Source organism: Myodes glareolus, chromosome 15, assembly GCF_982192425.1.
Source record: "Myodes glareolus chromosome 15, mMyoGla1.1, whole genome shotgun sequence".
Lineage (NCBI taxonomy): Eukaryota > Metazoa > Chordata > Mammalia > Rodentia > Cricetidae > Myodes > Myodes glareolus.
This window is the reverse complement of record NC_142040.1, coordinates 21,483,111-21,495,986: the sequence shown is the minus strand read 5'-3', so window position 1 is coordinate 21,495,986 and position 12,876 is coordinate 21,483,111. Positions and strand designations below refer to the sequence as shown.

The window sequence follows — 12,876 nt, the reverse complement described above, 5'->3', positions numbered from 1 at the left end:
CATCTGTTGTTCGCATGAGTAAACAAAGATGGCTAGAAATAAGCCAAGCTAAGGCCAGGCATTCATAAGTAATAATAAGTCTCCATGTCTATTTATGTGGGAGCTGGATGGCAAGCTCCCCAAAGAGTAAAGAGTGAAAACACAACCAATAGCACATAGAGATCTGCCGGCCTTTGGCTTCTGAGGTTGGGATCAAAGGCAGGTCCACCAGGCCCGTCAATTAATATATTAATTAATTAATAAATAAATAATTAATTCTTAATTAATATAGGCCATCATCGTATATAGCATGAGGGGGCCAGGCCTGTTTGTTGGGGATTTTTTGTCCTGCCCGACCCCCCAGCTGTTTAGTCCCAGAGAAAAAAATCATATAAGAGATCTCTATAAATTATAAAGCTGATTGGCCCATTAGGTCAGGCTACTTATTAGCTAACTCTTATATCTTGATTTTTTCTTATAACCCATTTTTTTGATTTATGTTAGCCATGTGGCTCAGTACCTTTTTCAGTGGGGTAGCTCACATCCTGCTGCTTCGGTGGTCTGGGCAGGAGTGGGAAGAATCAACTTCCTCCTCCTCAGAATTCTCCTGCTCTCCTTGCATCATTTCCACTTCCTGTCTGGTTTTCCCACCTACACCTCCTGCGTGGCCAATCAGCATTTATTTAAAACATGATTGACAGAATACAGACAATTCTCCCACACCACTTCCCCCTCTTTTTTTTTTAAAAGAAATAAACAAAGGAAAATATCCATAGTCCATTTTTTGGGAATGTGGGCTTAGTATTCCAGGCTACTTTCTGCTAGTTGGGGGCGCTGATAATCTTATGGGGACCTAAAGAAAAATTTAGAGTTATGATCAAGTCCTGACTGAAGTATCCTGTGAGTCTTGATCATCTTAGGCAGCAGTCTTGAACCTGTTCTGGATGAAGAACTTGGACATCTGGGCCATCTATTCCTACCGGAGATTGCTCAGGTGGTCTCCTTTGGTCAAAGATGATTTTTCTTAACTCTGAATAAATCCAGAGCCTCTCATTTTCTGTGGAAACAAAAACAAAATCTCTTCTCCAAAGTAACATACCTTTTGACTTCAATTTTGAAGCCAAGGTATTTTTAAAATATCTATCTTGGATTAATTTTTTAGTATTTATAAGCAAATATCTTTTAGCAGCTGTTGCTCCTTCCTCAGCATTTAAACAAGTTAAAGAGAGCACAATAGCATACAGTATCACGATTCTCTGTGTATTTTTTTATCTTTACGTGGCTTTATTTTAACCTCTATTATTTTTATTTTTATTTTTAACTTTTGGCTTTTTGAGATAGGTTCTCTGTATATCTTTGTTCTGGAATTTCCTCTGTAAACCAGGCTATCTTTGAACTCCCAGAGATCCGTCTGTCTCTGCCTCCCAGGCTATTTGTTTTTTTTTTTCTTTCTTACTTTAAGGCTTTAACCCTTTTTTTAAAGCCTGAATATATTTTTAACACATTGTAAACCATTTAGAGGTTTTTTTACTCTTTGAATCTCTCCTTACTGTATATCTCTCTTTTTTTGCCACATGGGTCTTTAATTTGCTAAGGAATATGGAGAAAACAACATTTAAAAGCTTTTAAGGCATTTTAAGGTCCTTGCCAGGAAGCAAGCTGTAACAGTGTTTTTATAGTTGGGACTGTCTGCTTGAAAGAGTCAGAGTTTTCCCTGGCAGGATGGCCCAGAAAGCCAGCATTTTAAACAGTGTAGCTTTTTTTCTGCCATGGCTGAAAACCGAAATGTTTTATTTTAGTCTTTTTTAAGCTTTTTTAGGCTTTTTGTGGATGTAGTTGCCCCACGTTGGGCGCCATTCTGTAACATGAGGGGGCCGGGCCTGCTTGTTGGGGATTTTTTGTCCTGCCTGACCCCCCAGCTGTTTAGTCCCAGAGAAAAAAAATCACACAAGAGATCTCTATAAATTATAAAGCTGATTGGCCCATTAGGTCAGGCTACTTATTAGCTAACTCTTATATCTTGATTAACCCATTTTTTTGATCTATGTTAGCCATGTGGCTCAGTACCTTTTTCAGTGGGGTAGCTCACATCCTGCTGCTTCGGTGGTCTGGGCAGGAGTGGGAAGAATCAACTTCCTCCTCCCCAGAATTCTCCTGCTCTCCTTGCATCATTTCCACTTCCTGTCTGGTTTTCCCGCCTACACCTCCTGCATGGCCAATCAGCATTTATTTAAAACATGATTGACAGAATACAGACAATTCTCCCGCACCAATCGTATTTGGGGAAAAGACCTGCATTAAAACCATCACTGGTCAGTAGAATCAGTGCTAATAATGGTAGATAACAGGGGCTGTGGGAGCGCAAGGCTTGGGATGAAGTGCCTGGTAGAAGGAAGGCAGTTAGGTGAGGCGATACTTGGACTGCCTCTCAAAGAAGAGGACAGCACTAGACTGACCCTTGGGGGAAGAGGAGTACTGTGGAAGGACCCGGAGGGTGCTGACTTTGTGGGTGGTGGTGTGGTGGGTGTGGAGAGGGTAGCTCGAATTTCTGAGTTTGTGTTCAAGGAAAATGTGCTAGAGTTGTACTTGAAGAAACAATAGATCTCCATACAAGCTGTATCACATAAGGCCATGATAGAATCACAGATTTCCTTTTTCTTCCCTCTTTTTTTAAAAAAATTATTTTTATTTTATATGTGCTGGTGTTTTGCCTGTGTATGTCTATGTGATGGTGTGGAACCCCTGGAACTGGTTACAGATAGTTGTGTGTAAGCGTGAGGAGTCCACAAGAGCCCAAGATAAAGGGATATCAATTATTTACTGGGGAACACTCATGAATAACAATAAGGTAGAGAGCCACCATGGTCCTCTGCCCTGGGGGCACAGGAAGCAACCGTCTCGACTACCATACAAGAGAGAGCAAGAGAGACCTTTCTTCTCCCTTATAAGACCATGTCCGCACACAGAAGTCACACCCAATTGGTGGAAAGGAATTCCTGCAGCATTTCTCCCTTTGTCTAAATAAGAAGGTTTTAAACCTAATACAAAACTATAAATAATAAGAACAAATATCAAGTATTGTCCAGGAGAAAGAAAAGGTAATGACGTACATCAGAATAGAACTACAACCGATAAGAGCAACATCAAGCAAGAAACACAAACACATACTAAATGCCCAGGCTATAGGTAATAGGCAACTAAGAGAGATTATTCCAATAGCTTTCCTATCCTGAGGAGTCTAAGTCTTGTACCTAAAGTGGCATAGCTAAGATATGAGAAGATAGTAGCTGTAACTGTCTAGTCTTCAACTCCATCAAAGATCTGAGAAGGTAATTAAGCAGGAAGTGCAAGCAAGCAACTTCCAAAAGGTGCAAGTAATGACAGAAACAGCCAACTACCTGGATAGTCACCCAAAGTCTCACAGTAACATTGGGGCAACCAACTTTGGCTAAGGCTTAGAATATCTGATAGACCATATTCAGAAGCAGGAAGATTCAAAAGACCAACTTACCCTGTCTTGGCAAGGTTCAGCAGTCCCATTTGATTGTATCCTGCTTGTTCAGTTTGGACAGCATGCATGCTGTCAGCAGTTGAAGCAAGGGCAGTTCTTTGCCCAAGACCAGTTTTGCCAAGAAGAAAACAAGCTCTTAAGTGGAGTATCTTCAGTCCCTAACATTCTCTCAGGAATAGATCTGTGCTGCCAGGAGCAATCAGTCTTACATCAACAGAATCCTGGATTGTTAAAAAATATTTAAATGCCTTTCTTCTCTCTTATAAGATAACACATCCGCACACACAAGCCATGCCCTGAGGCTGATTCCCAAAAAACTATTGGCAGAAAGAAATTTCCACAACAGTTGTGAGCTGCCTTGTGCATTCTGGGAATAGAACCCAAGTTCTCTAGAAGAGCATTTTATGCACTTAACTGCTGAGCACACACCTGTATTCCCAGCACTCAGGAGGCAGAGGCAGGTCGATCTCTGAGTTCAAGACCAGCCTGATCTGTAAGTTCCAGGATAGGCAGGGTTATACAGAGAAATCCTGTCTTGAAACAAAACAAACAAACAAAGCACAGATTTTTCAGGCCCTACCCCACTGCTGAATTAGTCAGGGTTTGGGGTGTAGTGTGTTTCATTTGATTGTTACATACACTGTCGGGTGAAAGTGGAAACAGTTTTCAGTTCGTGAACTGTATTTCTCATGAAATATGTAGTTGATTTTATTTGGCATGTTTATTAAATTTGTGTTTGACATTCTTAATTGAAGAAAGTAAAATAGAATTTTGTGATTTAGTAATTGTTATAGGAAAACCTAATATTCAGATATTTGAAAGGCCAGGATAGTGTGCTAGTATATTTGGAAAGGGGAAAGAGGTCTAGGACCATGTAGAAAAATAAACTACATACAGACAAGTAATAGCAGTACTGGTGTAGAGTAAAGTGATGTGGGATTCCCCTCTGTATGCTGTGAATACCATTGGTTAATAAAGAAGCTGCTTTGGGTCTGTTGTAGCTCAGAATAGGGCAAGGCAGGAATTCCAGGCAGGTAGAGGAGAGATTCGGTGGAGTCAAGGATACACCTTGTAGCCGTCAGAGGAGAAGGACATCCGCACGCCAGTAAACCACGAGCCTCATGGTAAAATATAAAATAATAGAAATGGGTTAATTTAAGATATAAGAGCTAGATAGCAATACACCCAAGTGATTGGCCAAGCAGTATTTTAATTAATACAGTTTCTATGTGATTATTTCGGGTCTGGGTGCCTGGGAATGAACGAGCAGTCTCTGCCAACAGTAAAGTAAGAAGGCACACTCTCCAGTGCCCTAGATGTTGGCTGTATAAGACATTGATTTATAATGTATTCAAATCTGAAATTGGGAAAACTGTTGAAGGTGCTGTTCTAAAATCCCACTCCTAGAAAAAAGCTCTAGGTGGGCAGTGACTGCTGCAAGGGAGAATCGGTTTCCTTCAGGGGTGAGTTCCCACAGTTTGTCTGACCTCAGGGGCCAGCCTTGGCTACACATCCACACGAGCACATAGACTCAGTAGGTTATATATACGTATGTGTCATATATCTCTCTATACATACCTACAACTTCTGTGTGTGTTACTATATACACAGGCATATAGATGTACACAGACATGTGTGACAACAGTAAAGAAGAGACCATGTATTGGGGATTATTTGGAAGAAGGGGGTGGAAGTGATAAGTTACTCATGTATGAAATTATAAATAATAAAATAATAAAACATTACAGAAATAAAAAGGAGATCATTAAGCCAGGTATAGTGGCTTATGAATGTAATGGCCAGCACTCAGGAGGCTGAGTCAGTAGGACTACTAAGAGTTCAAAGCCAGCCTGGACTGTTGAGTGAGACCCTGTGTCATAAAGGGATAAGAGGTATGCACTTTGTGAGTCTTAAAGACGGTGGGTTTAATCTAAGCGAGTTAGGCAATCAGGGCCACATAGCAGTAGGCGGGACAGACTGGCAGCTGTCATGCGTCTAACTCAAGTTTTATTTGTTTTCTTTGAGGGTGTGAAGGCTGTGGGTTTAAATATTACCTTTGTTGAAATGTTGAATATATTTGACAGTACTTTGCTCTGTTTTGCTGAGTGACCAAAGGTTCAGATAAAGCAAATTGTATTTAAATATCAAAATTGTGTCTTAATATATAACTCATATTTTCTTTTCTCCAAATTTTCTTCTAGGACCCATCCGTTACACAGGTGACAAGAAATGTGCCACCAGGACTTGATGAATACAATCCCTTCTCAGATTCTAGAACAGTAAGATTATTTTACCTTGCACTTTTTTTAAATGTTTAAGTGAAAATTAAATAGGGGATTATATTTTAATTATGTTTCTTTCCAGCTCACGGGGTATCAAACAATCTGTGTGAATGCATGTGTTCTTTAGAATTCAACAAGTTAGGACTATTTTTCTTTTATGAGAAAGGCTTTGTTGGTAACTAAAAATTACCATGATGGTCCTAGATAAGTTCCACAAGTCAGTGAAGTGCTAACCCGTACTGTGTGAGCTTCTGTACAGTGCTTGGAACACTGGGAAGTGGGAATGTGCTTAGTGATGCTGTGTTGTCTTTGTAGTAATGTGGGGAGGTGTGTTCTTTCTTACTTTTTAAAAATTTTATATGTATTTATATTTTGCAATGGGAACTTTTAGGCCCCATGAAACTGGAGTTACAGATAGTTGTGAGCTGCCATGTGGGTGCTGGGAGTTGAACCCAGGACCTCTGGAAGAGCAGTCAGTGCTCTTAACCACTGAACCATCTCCAGCCCTGGGGGAGACTTTCTTGTGATGGGGTTGTGTCTGGAACTCAATTGTGTGCTTGTCATTTGAATCACAGTGTTTTAGCAGGACTCGACTTCTGCTGTAGTGGTTTCCTTCTAGAAATCTGCTTGCTCTAGGAAAGAATATTCTTCCTCTCAAAATTTCGTGTGGCTTAGGGGTACGAGAAGAACTCCCCTGACGGTGTTCTGCTGCTCTCCATGCACATTAAGAGGGTAGAAAGGACTACATTGTGCCGTCTGTTAAGATCGTAACCAGTTGCATTTAGGTCTTTTTATTAAAGTCTTTTTGATAATTATATTTTACCCAGATTTTAAAACTATTGAAGTAGCTCTCTTCAGCAAATAATGCTATCTTCTGAATTTGTGTTAGTATCGTGCACACTTTACTCAGCAGGTCCCTTGTAGACAGCTGTGACTCTGAAAGTGTTAGTCACCCACAGATACCTCAGTGTGCATATGATTTTCACCAGCCCATACTGATCTTTACCTGGTGACCACTCCTTCCTGGTGGACACTTCTCAGAGTGTAGAGAATTATTCTGAAAGATGATGTTGGTTTTGCCCAGGAGTTTCTTCAGAGTCTATTTTGTTGGTTTGTGATGAAAAAGAAAAATGTATTTGGTCCTTGTTGCCAGTTCTAGGCCTGTAGATCCTAAAAAATGAGTGGAATTTGCTATCTGCTTTATCTTATCAAACTCTCACAGTGACATTCCAAATAGGTATTTTAAGTTTCTTCTTCTTTTTTTAGGAAAGTATCTGAGATACAAGACTTCTGGTTTGGAAGTAGCAGTAACTCATCTGTTTTTGTTTTGTTTTGTTTCGTTTTTTGTAAAGCTTTTGCCTTTTACTCTGGCTTAGTCAGGGTTACTGTTGCTGCTATGAAACACTTTGACCAAAAAGCAAGTTAAGAGGAAAGGTTTTATTTGGCTTACAGGTCCATGTTGTATTCCATCATTGAGGGAAGTCAGGACAGGAACTCAAATAGGACAGGAACTCGGAGGCAGGAGCTGATGCAGAGGCCACAGAGAAGTGCTACTCACTGGCTTGCTTCCCCATGGCTTGCTCAGTCTGCTTTCTTATAGAACTCAGGACCACCAGCCCAGGGATGGCTCCGCTCACAAGAACCACTAATTAGGAAAGTTTCCTACAGGCTCGTCTGCAGCCTGATCTTATGAAGGCATTTTCTCAGTTAAGGTCCCTCCTCTCAGATGACTTTAACTTTTGTCAAGTTGGCATAAAACTACCCAACACACACCTTGTCTAACGCATCTGTTAGAGACAGATGACTAGGGAGCAGAAGTCCTGGCCTTGGAAAATTCGTCACCTAAGTGGGTTTATTTTTTTTTTTAATTCCACATACTTGCAAAGAAGATATATGTAGGACAAATGAAACATAAAATTGTAAATTATGACCCTAGATATTGAGACTTTATAGTTCCAGAAAGGCTATTTGAAAGAGGTGTCTTTAGGGAGGTAGACTTTAATGAGAATCTGTTTAAAATTTAGCAATTCCAGATTTTCTGAGCAGATGCACTACTTCAGAACCAGGAACAGGATTGTTATCAAAGAACTTGGTGCAGCTTGTGCAGCGTTTTTATTTTTATGTTTTAGATCTGTTTTATGTGTATGGGTGTTTTGCCTGTGTGCATGTCTTATACCATGTTCTCGTGGTGCCAGTGGAGGGCAGAAGAGGGTGTTGGATCCCCTGGAACCGGAGTGTATTAGTTGCAGGCTGCTCTATGGGTGCTAGAAACCAAACCAAGGCCCTTTGCAAGAGCAGCAAATGCCCTTAGCCTTTGCGTTCTCCCCAGCACCCTAAAATTACAATTTTTTAAAAGTGATTCTGTGACAATTTAAATACTCTTGATTAATTAAATTAAAAGATGTGTCTGACTTGAGTCCAAACATTTGTTTTAGTTGACTGGTTGTTTTCACATTTGTTTTAGGAAGGTATTTGTGGAATGGAACCTTCTATATTATTGCATAAGGAATGATGAGTTACTTGAGGTCAAGCAGGCAGATTCTACAGTAGGGTGGCTGAATGTATAACCTTGCTAAGATTTAAACACTTCACATTCTTTTATTAAAAGTAGGTTTCCCAGGGCTAGGAAGCTGGTTCAGCCTTTGGGAACACTGGCTGCTCCTGCAGAAGACTTGGGCTCAGTTCCCAGCACCTGCATGGTAGCTAAGAACCATCTGTAACTCCAGGTTCCAGGATCTGAAGCCTCCCTCTGGCTTCCGTGTACATGGTGTATATCGACACGCACACGCACACGCGCGCACACACACACACACACATACACACACACATCTGATGCCTCCCTCTGGCTTCTGTGTGCATGGTATATATGGACGGACACACACACACACACACACACCCCACTCATATACATATTAAATAAAAATAAATAATCCTTAAAGATTTCAAGTAGGATATGATGGTACATGTCTTTAATACTGACACTCAGAAGGCAGAGACCAGCCAGGGATACGCAAAGAGGCCCTGTTCTGTGGAGCCCAGTTCCAATGGACACATCTACAAAACAACTCCCATACCTGAGACTCAGGGAACATTTCAGAAGAGGGGTAGAAAGATTGTAAAAGCCAATGAATGGACCAGGGAGTTTGCTCTCAGACTGTCCCCTAGGAATGTCAGAAGCTACACCCATGAAGTCTCATTAACGTGACTGCTTAAACAAGGACAACAGCAGTCGACATGCCAAAGTGGATAATGGAAAGCCAGGAGGCATCAGCCCTACACAAAGAACCACAGGCAATTCAGAAATGCTCAGATGGGAGGAATAGTCTTAGAAGAGCACACCAAATAGTTGTCCAATATCAAATGCCCACACTGAAAACATGCATACATGTACCATTATAGAGACTGAGCAGGTTGAACTTTGGACCATATATGTATGTGCATATACACATATGCATGAAACAGCAATGAAAAAGAGGCTGCCTAGTTAGAGTCACTATTGCTGAGATGAACACCGTGACCAAAGCAATTTGGGGAGGAAAGGGTTCATTAGGCTTATGCTTCCTCATCACTGTTGATCACTGAAGGAAGTTGGGACAGGAACTCAAATAGGTCAGGATCCTGGAGGCAGGAGCTGTTGCAGAAGTCGTGGAGGGGAGTTTCTTACTGGCTTGCTCTTCACAGCATGCTCAGTCTACTTTCTAATAGAACCCAGGAGCACCAGCCTGGGGGTGGCACCACCCACAGTGGTCTGCACCCTCCCATATCAATCACTAATTAAGAAAATGCTTTCTCTGAATGTGGCTGGCCCGAAGTCTTTCTGAAAAGCCATTGACTATGATACTGGGACTTGTTTCCTCTGCATATATTGGATTTTGGGGATCCAGTCTGTTTGGATACTCACCTGCCTGGACCTGGAGGGAGGGGGGAAGGAACTTGAACTTCCCACAGGGCAGGAAACCCTGACTGCCCTAAGGGACGAAGAGGGAGGAGGAGAGGGAGTGGGGAGAGTGGGAGGGTGTTGGGAAGAGGGGCGGAAATGGAAACTTTTATAATTTAATAAAATTTACTCTGAAAAAAAAAGAAAAAAAAAGAAAATGCTATACAGGCTTGCCTACAGCCTGATCATATGGGGTCTCTTTAGTTTGTTTGCTTATTTGTTTTTCAAGACAGGATTTCTCTGTGTTACCCTGGCTGTCCTGGAACTCACTTTGTAGACCAGGCTGGCCTCAACTCAAGGAGATCCACCTGCCTCTGCCTTTTGAGTGCTGGGAATAAAGGCGTGTGCCACCACCTCCTTCTGGAGTCATTTCCTAATTGAGGCACCCACCTGACTTTCTGTTAAGTTGTCACAGGCCAGCCCTTTGGCTGTGAATTTGAAAGAGATCAAGGGAGGAGTACAAGGGAGGGATTGGAGAGTGGAAAGGGAAGGGAGAATGATGTAATTATATTAAAATCTCAAAAGAAGACTTCTTATATGTAATTTTTTGTTGAAAAGAAACTTTAAGGTAGTTAAAGACTACAAAATGAAAAGTTGAATACTTTTATAATTTACTTTTTGATTCACACAGTTATAAATTCAGGAGTTTTCACAAGATGTCTTATAATGCGCACAGAGTGTCTGCTGTCATGGAAAACTACTGAGCACCTGAAACAGGTCTAGCCTGAATTGAGATGTGCTATAAATATGGTGATCTTGAGTTATGAAATAACTATGTTGCTTGAGTTTTAGGTGCATTTTCTTACGAAGATGATGCTGTATATGGTTGGTAGGTTCCCTAGTCTACTTTCTGAAATCTGCTGGGCTGGAACAATGAGTTGATCCCTGAGAACTGGTACCTGCAGCGGGAATGCTTCCCTCTGACCAGGAACTGGTGTACGTTAGAGTAGAGGGATTCCCGCTCATTGTAGCCATAGCTGTGGTAGACCTTGGAGACTTTGGGGCCTCTCTTGTTGTCATGTCTCTCTTCCTCACGCAGGGTTGGTCTGGCTCCTTTTGTTTTGTACCACGTGCAGTTTTTCTCACACATCTGCACCTTCAGGAATTAGGATCATGAGAAAGAGATTGCAAGCCACGTAGTATTCAGGGACCTTGGCCAGGCGATCATCTCTAACCATAAAGGACATGAATGATTGGCTTGTAAAGAAAGAACTGTCTCTACCATCCACTACACAGGCTGTGCAGTAGGAGGGCTCAAAACCCGCATCTTAGTCCACTTCTGACTACTAATTAGTGGGGAACTTTGGGCAAGCATCTGAACTCGTTGGGGTTTTCTTCAAGTCTTGCAAGGAGGCAAGGAGAGAAAGGTTGGGTTAGTAGTTTCTCTTAATAGTCTCTTCTGCAGTGCAGGATAAGCCTTTTAGCTGTAGGACTGACTGGCTACACAGAGTAGTTCTTGTTTCTAACACCGCGAAAGCCTTTTCCTCATCTTAACACCCCTTGTCTCTTGCTGTGCCTTTCCTTTTCTCTCTGCATCTCCCTATTTTAGTATTTTGGGAGTTTGTTACCTTTTCCCTTCTAGACCTAGTCTTTGTTTTTTGTCTCATTTAATGTCTGAGTGCCACACTGGGAATGGACAGCATGCTAGGACTAAAATTGCTTCTACTCTCCTGGTGTTCTAGTGGCTAGTACAAATGTTCTTGGGCTCTAATAGCTTCTATTCCTACAACTAATCTGTGGCCACATCCTGTCACTTACTCCCTGGAGAACGTCTTTACAACTGAAATCAGAGTGTCCTACTTCAGAAACTTGCACGGTGACACAGTAGCTTTCCAGGGCTACAAGGCCTCTTGTCTGTCTTCAGGCTGCTTTTCTACAGCAGGGAATTATTTTCTTAGAGGTCAGGTGGACTCATCTACTTTCCTTAGATGTGATTATATATTCTATACTTAAAGATGTGGTATGTGGGGTTAGTAGACTTGAACTTTGTCTTATTTATCATTTTTTGGCTTGTAGAAAAAGTTGAGAAGTCCAGCAGGTTCCAAGTTACTTCCTCTAGTCTTGCTTTTTAGTCTTATTCTAGTCTAATGTTCCATTTGCTTTAGCCAAAGCCATCTCACTGCAAACCAAGCCTTAAACCTTACTGGAACCACTTCCTACTTGGCCTTGAGTGTAGTCAAGAGACTGTGTGATCATAATGCCTGGGTTTCCTAGGTTATCCTCACCTTTCAGTGGGCCATGCACACAGATTTTCTATTGTTTGACAAAATATAAGTTTATTCCACAATTACTGTGGATCGGAAGTCTGGGCTCAATAGAGCTAACTCCTTTACTTGGTCTTAATAAGCTGTGTTCAAGGTATTGTCCATGTTTTTTTCTTTTTAAGATTTACTTTTAATTACATGTATGTGTGTGTGTGTATGCATATGAGTGCAGGGGCCCACAAGTGCAAAGGAGGGGGGCACCATCCTTTGCAGCTGGACTTATAGGCAGCTGTAAACTGCTGTGTGGATGCTGGGAACCAAATTTGGATCCTCTTGAAGAGCAGCAAATATTCTTGACTGATCAGCCATTTCTCCAGCTCCCTCTGCTGTATTCTTATCTGGGGGGTTGAGTAGGGAAAAATCTCTGCCAAGTTCATTGAGGTTACTGGCAAAAATGATATTCAGTGGTATATATGACTGAGAGTCTTAGGGATTTGCAGGCAATTAATTGTTGCCTTACCTCAGGGCACAGATGTCACCTGCAGTTCCCAGTGGGTACCTGGCATCTCCCAACATGGTCATTTTGTCAATCCCTTACTCTAGTCTATCCCTAGATCCTCTTACTCTAGTCTGCTAAGATAAGTTGTTAAAGAATGTAGTGGAATCGAGAGGGGTGGCAGGCTGTTCCCATTACTATACTTCAGTATTTTATTGGTTAGAAGCTTGGTAAAAGCCCTGAAATGCTTTAAGGAGGATGATTCTACTTCAAAGATGTGAACACCAATGGTTCACATTGAGTGAGTCTGAGTGCCACACTGGGAATGGCCAGCATGCTAGGACTAAAATTGCATCCCTCCTATCTGTTCATTTCAATTTTTAAAAGGGTCAAGTGGAGCCCCTAGGATACCTAACTCTGTCTGCCCTTAACACCCACATGCCTGCGTCTACCAAGACTGATGTCAT

The 12,876-nt window shown here is 41.6% G+C and overlaps 1 protein-coding gene across 1 annotated transcript in view; it reads left to right on the top strand.

The window, feature by feature from the left end:
* Scamp1 (secretory carrier membrane protein 1) overlaps positions 1 to 12,876 on the top strand; it is an 82,008-nt gene that overhangs the window by 29,598 nt on the left and 39,534 nt on the right. Inside the window, exon 2 of the mRNA XM_085676849.2 lies at positions 5,692 to 5,769. Coding sequence (XP_085532975.1) covers positions 5,692 to 5,769 — 78 coding nt within the window. The remainder of the gene's footprint in view (positions 1 to 5,691; positions 5,770 to 12,876) is intronic.